Source organism: Scyliorhinus canicula, chromosome 1 (genome assembly GCF_902713615.1).
Source record: "Scyliorhinus canicula chromosome 1, sScyCan1.1, whole genome shotgun sequence".
In the NCBI taxonomy this organism is placed as follows: domain Eukaryota; kingdom Metazoa; phylum Chordata; class Chondrichthyes; order Carcharhiniformes; family Scyliorhinidae; genus Scyliorhinus; species Scyliorhinus canicula.
The window spans coordinates 103,957,895-103,973,490 of NC_052146.1; the positions used below are offsets into that span (position 1 = coordinate 103,957,895).

Below are 15,596 nucleotides of genomic sequence, written 5' to 3' on the forward strand. Positions count from 1 at the left end.
TCATTGACAATATTACGTATCAATTTTAAGGGGGCTCGCATTGCTCCTGATAATGCTCTTTATCCTAATATCGTTTAATTTTTTGTTGATCTAAAGATAGCTGCACAGCCAATTGAACTTTCTGCATGCTTGTCATAAAGAAAGGAGCAAAAGCAATACTAGAAAAACATTTTTATGCAGTGAGTGGTTAAGATCTGGAATGCACTGCCTCTGACTGTGTGATAGAGACAGATCCAACTCAAGCTTCAAAAGGGAATTAAATAGTTATCTGAAAAAAAATGAATGATCAAGGTTACAGGGAGAAGGCGAGTGAAGAGTCAATGACATTGGATGAAGTGCTCATTGAAATGAAAAATGAAAATCGCTTATTGTCACGAGTAGGCTTCAACTGAAGTTACTGTGAAAAGCCCCTAGTCGCCACATTCCGGCGCCTGTTCGGGGAGGCTGTTACGGAGAGCTTCAGACACAATAGATTGAAGTTTTCTTCTGCACCATAACAATTCTACCCCTTGCAAGTTTCTTTTCATTCTGTCTTTTGTAGCTCATACCAGCTACTTTGTCACACTCTGCTGTTCTGTGTATCCTTCCCATTTGTCAGAATCTTTTTTGTTTGCTCGTCTCTTTGCCTTTTGTTTTAGATTAATATTGCCTGTCACATATTTCGTGGTTCATTGCTTTTTTTGGCAAGCTCTTGCCCGAGAGGTATAATCTGATCCTGGTGTCACAGATGCCTTTTTTGAAAAACACTTACAACCGATCTTCTGTCCATTTATTCATGAAAATATTTTCCCAGATTACTGCAAATAGTCTTCATCTCATTGCATTGAAGTCTGCGTTACCCAAATTTAGAACTTTAGGCACTGTTTTGAATTTCTCGCTTCTAGACACAACATCAACAGAAACAATTTGCTTTAATGCAAGTCGTAAAGTGTCTCAAACACTTCTCAAGAGCATCGTCAGATTATAACTGACAACCCCCGCGGGTAAGGAGGGGGATGCTGGAACGGAACCGTAGCGAGGGGGGGCTGGCATTGCCGAACCTCAGCAACTACTACTGGGTGGCTAACATAGCCATGATAAGGAAATGGATGGTGGCACGGGGTCGGTTTGGGAGTGGGTGGAGGCTGCCTCGTGCAGGGGCACCAGCTTGGCAGCCCTGGTCACGGCTCCCATGCCATTCCCGCCGGCCAGGTACTCCACCAGCTGTAGTGGTGGTGGCTGTAGTGGTGGTGGCTTTGTGGATTTGGGGCCAATGGAGGAAGCACGCGGGGGAAGTGGGAGCGTCGGTCTAGTCCCCAATATGTGACAACCACCGATTTGTCCCGGGGAAGATGGATGGCGGGAAGGATGGGATACTTGTTCCTGGAAGGGAGCTTCGCGAACATGAGGGTGCTGGAGGAGAAGTTTGGGCTGGCGAGGGGGAATGACTTTTGGTACTTGCAGGTGCGGGATTTCATATGTAGACAGGTCCCGTCCTTTCCACGCCTTCCACCAAGGGGGATCCTGGACAGGGTAATTTCCAGGCGTGAGGTAGGAGAGGGGAGAGTCTCAGATATTCATATGGAGCTATGGGAGCGGAGGACACAGGGACCTAGGAACTGAAACTCAAGTGGGAGGAGGAGCTTGGTGGGGAGTTGGAGGGAGGCGTATGGGCAGACGCTCTGAGGAGGGTAAATGCAACCGTAACATGTGCCAGGCTCGGCCTGATTCAGTTCAAGGTGGTTCACCGGGCCCACATGACGGTGGCCCGGATGAGCAAATTCTTTGGGCTGGAGGACAAGTGTGCTAGATGTGGGGGAGGACCAGTGAACCATGTCCACATGTTCTGGGCGTGTCCAAAACTCAGGGGCTACTGGCAGGGATTTGTGGACGTCATATCCCGGGTACTGAAAACAAGGGTGGCCATGAGTCCAGAGGTGGCGATTTTTGGGGTGTCGGAAGACCCGGGAGTAAGGAGGGGATAGAGGCGACGTTGTGGCCTTTGCTTCCCTGATAGCCCGGCGACGAATACTGTTGGCCTGGAGGGACTCAAAGCCCCCAAAGATCGAAGTATGGCTGTCGGACATGGCAAGCTTTCTCGGCTTGGAAGAAAATCAAGTTCGCCTTACGAGGATCACTATCGGGGTTCGCCCGGAGGTGGCAATCATTCATCGACTTCTTCGCGGGGAACTAATCGTCAGCAGGGGGAGGGGGGGTAGAATAGTGTAGAGTAGGGGGGAAGAAGAGGCAGGTCTATCTGCGAGAGTGGTACTGTTATTTGCACTATGTTTTTCGTAATTGGTATCTACACACTAATGTATATTGTTACTGTTTATAATGCCAAAAATACCTCAATAAAATTGTCTATTAAAAAAAAAGATTATAACTGACAACAAGCCAAAGAAAGATATTAGACAGGTGACTAAAAGCTTTGTCAAAGAGGTAGACATTAAGAAGTATCTTAAAAAGGAGAAAGAGGTGTAGAGGTTTAAGGAAAGAAGACAAATGACAGGAATGTGCACAAGAGACCAGAATCTAAACAACACAGTTACAGGAGGATTGTGGGTGGAGGTGGTTGCAGACACAGAGTGCGAGACACCATGGAGGTACCTGGATCCAACAATGACAAGATTGTTTTGAAACGCCTAGACATTGGTGGACCAAGACCAATATAGATGGATAGGTGATTCGGACTTGGTGACTTGGTTAGAATTTGGGCAGAGTTTTTGATAAGTTCAGGTTTATTGGAGGTTGGAAGCCAATAAATTTTGATCAGTGATTAATTCATAGGGTGCACTGGAACAGAGATCATTTTTTTCTGTAAAGCACTGGATAACAATTTGGAGTGGGAACCACAACTTATTTATTTTTCTCCCACCAAACCTACCCACAATCCAGAGAAATGGGAGGACAATTGCTATATTCCAACTATTGCCCTGGCTGAGGTTTGTTAATTAAGCCTATGTTCAAACCAGAGACCTTTCTGTTCTTATGATTCACGACTGCTTTATGCAGTATTTACCCAGAGTGTCACCTGGAAAGACAGACAAATTATTTTCACAGGAAAGATTAAAATGAAATGAAAATCGCTTATTATCACAAGTGGGCTTCAATGAAGTTACTGTGAAAAGCCCCTAGTCGCCACATTCCGGCGCCTGCTCGGGGAGGCTGGTATGGGAATTGAACCATGCTGCTGGCCTGCCTTGGTCTGCTTTAAATATCAGACAAAGGAAACAAATTAGGTAGAAATCCTGTGTCAATGGTAAAGTTGGGATTGCCCCACTAACAAGTGGAATGACCATTTATATTATCATTATACATTACGGGGATGGCACGGTGGCACAGTGGTTAGCACTGCTGCCTCACGGCACTGAGGTCCCGGGTTTGATCCCAGCTCCAGGTCACAGTCCGTGTGGAGTTTGCACATTCTCCCCATGTTTGCATGGGTCTCACCCCCACAACCCATAGATGAGCAGGGTTAGTGAATTGGCCAAGCTAAATTGCCCTTAATTGGAAAAAAAATTAATTGGCCATTTTAAATATATGAAATTAAAATTTTTTAAAATCATTACACATTTATAAAATCTTTCAAGGAAGGATGTCACCAGTCCAGAATCAAACCAACACGTCTGAACATATTATGTAAACTTCACAATAAAGTATAAACATTTATCCATTATGTATGCAGTACATAGATTTGACTATTCATTTTCTAGTTACAAACTAAACACACAAAGATTTGCTTATGCTGGCTGCTCCCCTGCGGCATTGCTCATGGGAAGTCTGGATTTATCATTGCAGAGCTTAAGGCAGCACGGTGGCGCAGTGGTTAGCACTGCAGCGTCACGGCACCGAGGTCCTAGGTTCGATCCCAGCTCTGGGTCACTGTCCGTGTGGAGTTTACACATTCTCATCGTGTCTGCGTGGGTCCCATCCCCACACCCCAAAGATGTGCAGGGTAGGTGGATTGGCCACACTAAATTGCTCCTTAATTGGAAAAAATGAATTGGGCACACTAAATTTGATTTTAAAAAATCATTGCTGAGCTTCACTATTAATTTTATTTTTCATTTAAAGTCACTTCTCTGGTACTCCTGGAATAAATGATTCACAGAAACCCAGCAGTCAATTATAAGCTCATTCTTGGCGTTGTTGGAAGTTCCCTTCAAACTTAACAACATACACATGGATACTTTTGAAGAAAAAAAAATTGGTCAGTTGCAATCAGCTGCCATTTTACATAAAACATGACACCTGGAGTGGGATGGAGCTCCAAATTGTTTATGTTTATGGTCAGGCCTTTAAAAGGCAACACTTTAGATGAATAAGTATTTCATTAACATTTTTGAAATTCTAGATTTTAATCACAACAGGTATAAAATATGAAAGTGTTAGAAATATCTAATTTTAGAAACATGCCTTTTAATTTGGGGTTTGGAAATTTAAAATGTAGAGAAATAATAAACCTGATTGAGAGACCTTAGGTGCAAATTAACAAGAGCTGGATTGAGTACAGTTTAAAGGGTAACCTGTGTTTCTTCAATAAAAAGCCAAGAAGCATGGAAACCTTCAACAATTAATGACCCACCTTTGAGCGGTAGGGACAGGATGTCCACAGTTATTTCAATTTGGGATTAAAGTCAATGTGAAACTAAAGGGATGTGAAGGCATCAGAGAGGGGGCAGAAGAGGTTTAACGACAATTCTTCCAAGGATGAGGAACTTTAGTTATGAAGAAGAATTGAAGAAGTTGGACCTTCTAGGCGTTAGGAAAACAAAAACAGTTTTAAGGGATTTATATTTGCATTGGTAAACACTAGAAATAATGTATAGTTTTAAGTGGGTTTAAATTAATGTTTCTATCCCTGGAAGGGCACAACCTATAGTTAAGTTTATGCTTGACAAAGGTGGTTGTAAGTTTGGGGGTTGGTTCAAATTCTAACTGTGTTTCTATTGTGCTTAGAGAGTGCTACAGCATGAAGAATACAGCAGTGTTCCTTAGCAAGAGGAAGCCCCTATAAGGGTAGAAAGCTTTCAGGTTTTGGCTGGATCTATTGCAGTTGGAGACAGGACACTGGAGATTGAACATCTCTCAACCCTGCCAGGAGAAGCTGGACAGGACAAGTGAGTTGCAAAGTTGCAGGCTTCCTAAGTAACAAGTTACAGTCCAGAAACCCAGGGAATTGGGACAGAAAAAATGCCTTAAGATGACTTAAGTTAAGCGAACAAGGGAACAGAGACCAAGATATTGTTCAGAAGAATTCAAGGAAGAGTAAACAAAGTTTTCTGAGTTAAATAGACAATTGCAGTACCAGATTTAAAGTGGGACAGCAGACTTCAGAGGTAAATGAAATATTTTCCTTTTACTAGAGCCTGGGAATGAAGAGTCAAAGTAATTGTGAGCAGTTTGCACAGCTCAAGGCAAAGACATCTGAAAGGGATTGTGAAGGAAAGGGTTAAGAAACATTCCAATTAGATGTCTCATTGATCCAATAATTGACACTGATATGTAAAGAGGCTTCAGGTGCCCTTTGGGCATGTAATGAGATGATAGCGTTTGGTGCAGAGTGTGTTCAAGGAAAAAAAAAGGTGTTTTGGAAAAGGAGCAGAGCTCTTGACTCTACTCAACAGCAGCTAGAGGCTAACAGTGATAGCAGAGGATGGTTGTTGTGTAAAGGGTTGAAAGATACCACTTTTCCAGAAGAAAATAAATTCTGTATTAACCAAGGAATGAGTGAGAAGGAAAAATAATATGGCTGAACCCAAGATAAAGATGGCCGGATACGACTAATGGAGAAGTGCAGTTGTTATGTGGACTAAGGTAACTGCCTTGGGAAAGAGGAAACAAGGTATGGCATTGGCTCTTTCTCTACCTTACGAGAGTAAAATCCGAAGCAAAGTATTTTCTGAACTCGGGAGCTGGGGAGAGGTTGCAGAAAAAGGAGCTGCGCATTGGGGGCGGGGCCGGCTCGGATGGGAAGTGCGGACTCTTTCCCCCCCCCCCCCCTGCAAAGGAGGGGCGGGGCCTGGGGAGGAAGGGCAGTGCTGGAGGAGAGCGCATATTGATCAGCAGGGGGAGGTGGGGGGATTCCCACACTGGGAGGTTGTTGGAATGGTGGGAGGGGCTGGCGTCAGCAGGAGTCAGCTGACTTACGGGAATGTAATGGGGGGAGCGGAATGGCTGGACGGTGGTCTGGCTGGGGGGGGGGGGGGGGGGGGGGGGGGGGGGGGGATGGGTGGTTGAACTGGGTTGCTGCTGTATTGGCCAAAGGGGAGCTGGCGGTAGAAGAGGGAATCGGGCGAGTGTGGCTACGAACCGGCGGAGGTCGGAGTACTTTAGGTTGTACCGCGGGATGAGGCATGGGTGTCCCTTATCCCCCTTGTTGTTTGCACTGGCAATTGAGCCGCTGGTCGTGGCACTGAGGGAGTCTAGGAACTGGAGGGGATTGGTCCGGGGAGGGGGAACACCAGGTGTCGTTATATGCTGATGACCTGCTGGTATATGTTGCAGACCCAGTGGAGGGGATGGTGGAGGTTATGCGGATCCTTGGGGAGTTTGGGGACTTTTTGGGTTGTACGTTCAACGTGGGGAAGAGTGAGCTCTTTGTGGTGCATGCGAGGAACCGGGGAAGGGGGATAGACGAACTACCGCTGAAGAGGGCGGGGAGGAGCTTTCGATACCTGGGGATCCAGGTAGCTAGGAGCTGGGGGGCCCTGCATAAGCTCAATTTGGCATAGTTGGTAGAACAGATGGAGGAGGATTTCAAGAGATGGGATGTGCTGCCAGTCTCCCTGGCGGGTAGGGTGCAGTCGGTCAAGATGACTGTCCTCCCTAGGTTCCTGTTTATGTTCCAGTGCCTGCCCATCGTAATCCCCAAGGCTTTTTTAAAACTGGTAAGCAGGAGCATTATGGGATTCGTATGGGGGAATAAGACCCCGAGGGTGAAGAGGGTGTTTTGGGAGCGTAGCAGGGACAGAGGGGGGCTGGCGCTGTTGAATCTATGTGGCTATTATTGGGTAGCTAATGTGGCGATGATCCGTAAGTGGGTAATGGCGGGAGAGGGGGCGGTGTGGAAGAGGCTAGAGGGGGCGGTGTGGAAGAGGCTTGAGGTGGCGTCTTGTGTGGGTACGAGTCTGCGGGCGCTGGTGACGGCACCGTTGCCGCTCCCACTGACGGTATACCACGAGTCCAGCGGTGGCGGCGACTCTGAAGATCTGGGGGCAGTGGAGGCGACATACGGCGAGGTGGGGGCCTCGGTCTGGTCCCCGATTCGAGAGAACCACAGGTTCGTTCAGGGTAGGATGGATGGAGGGTTTCTGAGCTGGCATCATACAGGGGTTTAAAAAATGGGGGACCTATTCATCGATGGGACTTTTGTGAGCCTAGAGACGCTAGAGGAGAAATTTGGGTTACCTCCCGGGAATGCTTTTAGGTACATGCAAGTGATGGCGTTTCCACTGCTCCCAGCACGAAGGATTCAGGGTGATTTTGGGTGTATGGATTGGAGACGGCAAGATCTCGGCGATCTATCAGGAACTGCAGGAAGAGGAGGAGGCCTCGGTGGAGGAGTTAAAGGGCAAGTGGGAGGAGGAGCTCGGGGAGGAGCTGGATAAGGATCTGTGGGCTGATGCCCTGAGTAGGGTTAATTCCTCTTGCGCCAGGCTCAGCCTAATACAGTTCAAAGTTGTTCATAGGGCATATATGATGGGGGAGAGGATGAGTAGGTTTTTTGGGGTGGAGGACAGGTGTGCGAGGTGCTCGGGGAGCCCAGCAAATCACGCCCATATGTTTTGGACGTACCCGGCGCTGGAGGGGTTCTGGAGGGGCTTTGCGAGGACTATGTCCAAAGTGGTGAACACCCGGGTCAAGCCGAGCTGGGGGATAGCATTATTTCTTTTTTTTTCTTTTTTGTGGTTTAGATTAGAGTGGGGCGTTTTCCTTACGGGCGTGTTTATTTGTTAAATGGGGGTTATTGTATTTTGTTGGAAATCCCATTTAGAATTTTTGCTTGTTTTGGGCTTTATTCTTTTTTCTGTTTGGAGTGTTTTGTTGAAAATTTGAATAAATATATTTTTTTGAAAGCATTTTCTGAACTGGAATTGGGACAATTAGACTAAGAAGGTCTGGAGACTATTATTTATGGATAGGATTTATCAAAAGGATTTGATAATTTGATAGACTCCAGAAAGCAGAGGATATCTCTATGGAGGACAATATAATGGAATTTAGCACACTATCGAGAAGGCTGCACAAACACTGCCTGGAATTCCCACAGTCTGTGTTGGCATTGAAGTTACTGGATTGTGTTAGTGTCCCCAATATGGATAGGCTCTTGGTTTTGACAGGAGTTAACTTTGCAGATACTGATACCTTATTTGATCAGATGATAGAGACCTTGAAGAAGTTTCTGGGGAAACATTCAATACCTATGGTTCTTTTGACACAAATGGGTCAGTCAGCAGTAAAGCAGACTATGGAAGATACACGGCTGACAGGATGGTGTGATTGTATGGCTCCGAACAGGTTCAGAGAGTATGGGTGAAGATCGGGTCCCGGAAATTATGAGGACAGAAACCCATTTAAAACCTATAATAGGAGGAGGGTCATGGAGAGTGGAAATAGGAAAAGAAACTCCAGAAATGCCCGGGGTATGATAAATAAATGTTTTCAGTGTGACTCTCAATACCATTATGATTTGAACTGTCCAGCACTTTATAGTAGTGTTTGAAGCTACACATGACATGGAAGAGGAAAAAGATAGTGACCCGAAAGATGGCATTGTCCTATTAATAAGCAGTTTTACTCCTCCGGTAATGAGGGTGCGAGTTGCAGAATCCTTCAGTTGGCTGCACATCTACTGTGTGTGGAATTGACTGGTTAAAATGTTACCTGGACTCTTTGAATGCTGAAAATCATAAGTTCAAGGAATTTGAAATCTCTACAAGTTTCAGGTTTGGAGATGATAATACTCTGAAGTCGCTGAAAAGAGTGGTGAGCCCTTGCAGTATTGCCGGAGTGAATCATTTCATTAGCATGGATGTTGTATCAAGTGAGATACCTTTGCTTCTGAGCAGATCGTTGATGAAGAAAGCACACATGAAGCTGGATATGAAACAGGATAAGGCAACAGTTTTTGGAAAGACGGTGGACTTACAATTTACACAGTTGGGACACTATTGTATTCCATTACTGACAAATAATATTTCAGGTGCAGTTGTTAAGGATGTGTTATTAGCAGCTGGAAATGGGACTTTAGCTGATATTGTATTAAAATTGCATAGGCAATTTGTGCATCCGTCTCCTTGGAGCCCGAAACATTTATTAAAGGATGCAAGGGTAAGGGATGAAGACAATACTAATCCGTTAGAACAGGTTAGTGATCACTGTGAGGTTTGTAGGAAGTACAGAAGGACACCATCACGACTGATAGTAATCCTGCCCATGGCCTGGGATTTTAACAGCATTGTGGCCATGGACCTTAAGACCTGGGATAAAGCTAACGATATATTTATTTTGCATTTTGTAGATTTAGCAACCAAATTTAGTCAATCAACCATTGAACGAAGTAAAGAAAAGTGAGTAATCCCGGATCAGAAGATGGAAAAACAGATAGGGACAGGAATGGGGCCACCGGCAAAATTCCTTAAAGATAACGGGGGAGAAATTGCTAATGATGAGTTTGGGGATAAGTGTGAAAATATAAATATCACAGTTATGAATACGGCTGCAGAAAGCCCATTTAGTAATGGTGTGTGCGAAAGAAACCATGCAGTAATAGATGACATGCTCCGGTGAATTTTGGCAGATTGACCAAATTGCAAGTTAAATTCAGCATCTGCTTGGGCAGTACACACAAAGAATTTGTTGCAGATGGTTGGGGGCTATAGTCCCTATCAATTAGTGTTTGGTAGAAATCCTAAAATTCCGTCCATTTTGGATGACCAGCCTCCAGCTTGGGAAGGGACTACAATTAGCTCTGCCTTTACTGAGCATTTAAGTGCATTACATAGCAGTAGAAAAGCTTTTTTGGAAGCAGAAGTCTCTGAAAGAATTCGCAGAGCTTTAAGACATCATGTACGGCCATCAAATTCCGTTTTTCAGCAAGGAGACATGGTATACTATAAGAGACAATTTTCATGAATGGAAAGACGCAGAGAAGATCATAGGCATAGATGGCAAAACAATTATTTTGCAACATGGCAATCAGACTGTTAGGGTACATTCATCCAAGGATAAAGGGTACAGGTTACAAATTTTCAAATTTAGACAGCAGACCGACATGATGAGGAACCAGAGTCATCTGGTACGCACGTGTTAAAGAACTAGGAGGACCAGTTAACTCATACAGACAGGGTTTCTGTAGAGGAGCACAATACTTCTGAATTAGAACGGGCCATTTTTCCGAAAGGACAACTGGCAAAAGTTGGTACAAAAGTGACATACTTGCTTGAAGGGTCTAGTCAATGGAAGGATGCAACTGTTATTAATAGAGCAGGGAAAGCCATTGGAAAGTATAAACATTGGTTGAATGTGCAGCATACAGGGGAGCATCAAGACGATGGATTGGGAACACAAAGTTCAAAAATGGAGGGCACAGAAACGCAGTGCCAGTTCAGATAGTACATCAGATAGTGAACATGTTCACAGAAAAAGGTTGAACTATTGAAAGGACATCCCACAGCAGAAGGGAAAGATCTAGCAGTACAGAAGGAGATACCAGGCGGGATAGGGGATGTAGTTTGTCAAGGTCTTGGAACATGGGTAAGACTACAAATGCTACTCGGAGTAGAAGCCCACATGCACATGAGATTTTGGTAGCCTCCAATAAATTAGATGAAAAAGTTATCAAAGCTGCTGAACAGCAAGAATTGCATAGTTGGAGTAAATTTGGGGTATATACGGAACTACCGGATAGGGGACAAAGAGCTCTATCCCACAGATGGATTTGCACGGAAAAGGTTCTTCCGGATGGAACTTGTAAGGCCAGGCTTGTGACAAGGGGATTTGAAGAAAACTTAGATGATCAGGATTTAGGGGTAGATTCACCTACGGCAGGAAAGGTTATTTTAAAGATCTTCTTGGCTCTATTAGTCACAAAGGCATGGGACTGCAAATCTATAGATATAAATACTGCCTTTTTGCAGGGGCATCAGCTTCAGAGAGGCATCTTGTTTCCATCCTCCTAAAGAGGCAACTAACACAGAAGGGGTACTCTGGAAGTTGAACAAATGTGCATTTGGATTAAATGATGCGTCTAGAGTCTGGTATTTTTCGGTAAGGTCCGTTTTGTTCAGGTTAGGCTGTTGCCAGTTGAAAGCAGACCCAGCAATGTTTTACTGGCACCATAAGGGAAATCTTTCTGGCATCTTTATGATGCATGTCGATGATTTTTTTTGAGTGGGACTAGTGATTTTGAAGCTATTGTAATCTCTGGGTTGAGAAAAGAATTCGGGGTTGGAAGTCAGGTTTCTGGTACATTTAAATATATTGGACTGAATATCGGACAGACTAAGTTGGGGGCAACTTTACGTCAGCAATCTTATTTGGAGAGCATCAGCCCAATAGCAATTAGTCATGGTCGGGTTTCACAAAAAGACACAATGGTTTCAAAGATGGAAAAAGAGCAATTGTGAAGTTTAATTGGACAACTGAATTGGTTAGGTAGACAGACTAGACTGGACATTAGATTTGATGTCTTAGAGTTGAGTACAGAAATGAATGATCCTAAAGTGGAAGACATAATGAGAGCAAATAAAGCATTGGTCAAACTAAAAATGCAGGAGTGTGTTTGAGATTCCCAGTTTTAGGTGATCTTAGGCACTTGAAACTCATAGTTTATAGTGATGCGTCCGATACAAATTTATGTGATGGGGTTTCAAGCACAGGAGGTTTTATAATTTTCGTTTTGGGTAACAATGGTAAATGTTGCCCTTTTGTGTGGGAAACAAAAAATGAGTGGTCAAAAGCACTTTGGCTGCTGAGACGTTAAGCCCTGTAGAGGCGATGGATATGGCCTTTCAATCTCAGATACTGTTAAGAAAAGGGTTAAGAAACATTCCAATTAGATGTCTTTGATCCAATAATTGACACTGATATTGACGAGACATTTTGGGATTAGGGGATTTGGGAAACATACCCATTGAGTGTCACATTGACAAATCCCTGTGGGAAAGTGTGCACTCTACAAAACATGTCAATGAGAAAAGGTTTAAGGATATACATTTCAAGTTTGAAGCAGATATTGGACAGAGGGGAGATAGCAAAAATTAAATGGGTTGCCAGTAGCCATCAATTGTCCAACTGTTTAATGAAAAGAGGGATTAGTTCACTAACTTTTGTATATAATTAATGAATGGCACCCGTTTCTGTGACTTTGTTTCCTTCTTTTTTCCTTCCCAAAAAAAAGTGAAATTGCATGTTTGAGTTTCTTGAAATACTGTTTCCACATCGTCCCCGTGACTGCGTGGGTTTCCTCCGGGTACTCCAGTTTCCTCCCACAGTCCAAAGATGTGCAGGTTGGGTGGATTGGCCATGACAAATTGTCCAAAATTCTATGATTAACCTAGGACAAAAGTTTGGTGCAACATCGTGGGCCGAAGGGCCTGTTCTGTGCTGTATTTCTCTATCTCTAATTACTTTTTTCTCCAAGGGGAGACTGTTAAGGAATGGGTTAAGAAACATTCCAATTAGATGTCTCATTGATCCAATAATTGACACTGATATGTAAAGAGGCTTCAGGTGGCCTTTGGGGCATGTGATGTGATGATAGAGTTTGGTGCAGAATGTGTTCAAAGAAAAATAAAGGTGTTTCGGAAAAGGGGCAGAGCTCTTGGACTCTTTACTCAACAGCAGCCAAAGGCTAACAGGGATTGGTGTAAAATCCAGGACTGGATTTGCTGTTAAAAGTGAAGCTTTATCATGTTCATATGTTTTGGTCCTGTCCACAGCTCGAGTGTTACTGGAAGGAAGTTTTTAGGGTAATTTCTAAAGTGGTGCACGGGAAACTGGACCCGGGCCCCCGGGAGGCCATATTTGGGATGTCGGACCGGCCAGGGTTGGAAACGGGTGCGGAGGCAGATGTTGTAGCCTTCGCCTCATTGATCACCCGAAGGCGGATCCTGATAGGTTGGAGGTCCTGTGCCCTGGCATGGCGGGATATCTGTTGGAATTCTTGACTCTTGAGAAGGTTAAGTTTGAACTGAGGAAGGACAGAGGGGTTCTAATATTCATGGGCATTATTCATTATGCACTTTCAAGAACTGGATAACATCATACATTAGATGGGGGTGGGTTGGAGTGCTGGGGGGAGGGGGTGATGGGTGTTACTGGGGGATTCCTGATTCCTTTTTGTCAGTTGTTTATTTGAACATGTGGGCGAATGTTTTGGGTTTGGTGGGAGGATGGGATCATTGTTATGGATATGGGGATTGACATATTTGTTACTGATTATTGTTTATCGTTGGTGGGTGTAAATTTGGGAGAAAATGCGAAAGAGGAGGAGAATAGAGAATTTTTTTTTTAAGTGAAGCTTTATTTCAGAATGCAAACAGCCAAGGGAAAGCATTATAGCAAGAGAAGACTTAAGTGTATTTTTGGGAAACTAATGTGACAATCATCTAGAAGGATTCCTAGGAGATATCTACAGACACTGTTGGGTTCAGAATGAAGTGCATGTATACATGACTAAAAGGAATTGTGTGTTAATTAGATCATTGTGTCTTCATATATACTTTGTAATCCATGTTACCCTTAAAATCTGTAATTGTTAGGCTAAGGGAAAGTAGCATTGTCTCAAAATCCAGTTTTTTCATGTTTAATAAATTCTTGTTGTTCAAGCTAATTTTAAAATATATATTTTTATTCACGTTTTTAACCATACACAAGAGAAACAAGAAGAACAATCCCAACAATATACGTACTATAACCGTCTTTGACATTATATTCAGGCAGTTCCTAGATCAAAGAAACTTAAAGCACCTTGTAAACAAGGGGGTTCCTTTGTAGAACTACAAAGTCTGGAAAGAGGGTCCTTACCTCCTTTAGAGGTATAAATAATGCAAGTCACAGAATCAAAGGGATGTTTTGAAGGTAAAAGATAATTTGCTTACATTTCTTTCTGGAGCATCTCAAAGTATGGCAAATTGTCAAGGAGATGGGCTGTGGGGGTTAGAAAGGATCCTTGATTTTAATTTATCTGTTTCCAGTGACCTAAAACACAACCAGTCAGCTTGGTTAAGGTAGAGATGAAGTCTATCAGGGTTTGTAAAACAGTTGCAGGAACAGAAGCAAAAACCCCAGAGGTTTTGCCTTAACTAAGCTGACTGGTTGTGTTTAAGGTCACGGGAAACAGATAAATTAAAACCAATGATCCTTATTAAGGGGGTTCCTCAGAGGATTTTCTGATTTTAATAGTTACTGAAGAGAAATGCAGCGAGGCCAAGCTTTGATGACAAAGGTTTGAAGGAGAGTCACTTAGCCAGAAAGCTAAAGAAATTGCATTCTTGGAGAACAGCTAGAACACTTGGGAAACCAAAGTGAATTCCAGAGAGCTGTGTTATACCTTGGTTTGAAACCAGAAGAACAATTGAAAGAACCCTCCAGTTTTTATGGTGTACAAGGAAACTCCTGGGTGGAATTATAAAGTAGAACAACCGTTACAGTCCAAGTCTTTACAAACTCTAATGTTAATTGAGTAGTGAATGTTCAAACATTTTTATATAGACAAAGTTTGTTTGAAATGTGAAATATTGTGCTGTAGTCCTTTCAGTTAATCACTGGGTGTTCACATTTCTCTAATTGTTAATAGTCTCCATGGAGATTGCCTCATGGATTTTATTGATAAACCTATATTAAACTTTATTATTAAGATCTGATGGAACACTTGGGTGTAGCATTGGGGTCCATATTGGAGAAGGAATATTGAGTGAGGCGTCTCCTACCCTCAACAACCCCTTACCACTGACTAAGCATAGTGACTATTGAAGCAAGTAAGAGTTAAAACTGACCGGACACATGCTCGCTATATTACAGAGTTGATGTGACAATGACGTTCGTAACTAGTTGGACGATCTGTTAGGAAGGAAATAAAGAGTCGTGTACACATTTCACAAGAGTTCGGAATGAGCAAGGTACTGGAGGAGGAGAGGTAGGTGATAAGATAGCCACTCACTCACCTCGATCTCGATGACAGTGTTGGAGGTAAAGTACAACCCGAGGCCGATCGCAATAAATATCAAGCCCAGCAGGAAGAATGTGGGAAGCACATAGCCCGCGGAGAGGAAGGGCTGCCAAGCCGGTAGCCTCTGCTGGGTGAAAGCCGTGTTATCAGGCTTATTCTTCGAAGCGGCCCCGTCCCCCTGTCGAGACGAACCCCGGACCCGCGACATCTCCGGCGCTGTATACCCCAGCCAATTCCTGGGGCGGGCGGTGGGTAGCGAAAGAAAGTAAGTTTAACTTTCTAACCCACTGGATTAGGAAAGTTGCCGCTAACGCGCCCACCAAGCGAGCTGCTGGAGAAAGAGGAAATAAACTCTCAGGCCAATTGTTCTTTGATCCCGCGCCCTCACCTCTACCTATTAGATAGCACTCCACCCAGTTGGAAGACACTGTCACATGAT

The 15,596-nt window shown here is 43.9% G+C and overlaps 1 protein-coding gene across 1 annotated transcript in view; it reads right to left on the reverse strand.

Moving 5' to 3' along the window:
* The window catches only part of tmem30b (transmembrane protein 30B), a 54,993-nt gene extending 39,397 nt beyond the window's left edge, over positions 1-15,596 (reverse strand). The window contains exon 1 of the mRNA XM_038796757.1: positions 15,153-15,596. Within this exon, the coding sequence (XP_038652685.1) occupies positions 15,153-15,365 (213 nt within the window). The 5' untranslated portion in view covers positions 15,366-15,596. The remainder of the gene's footprint in view (positions 1-15,152) is intronic.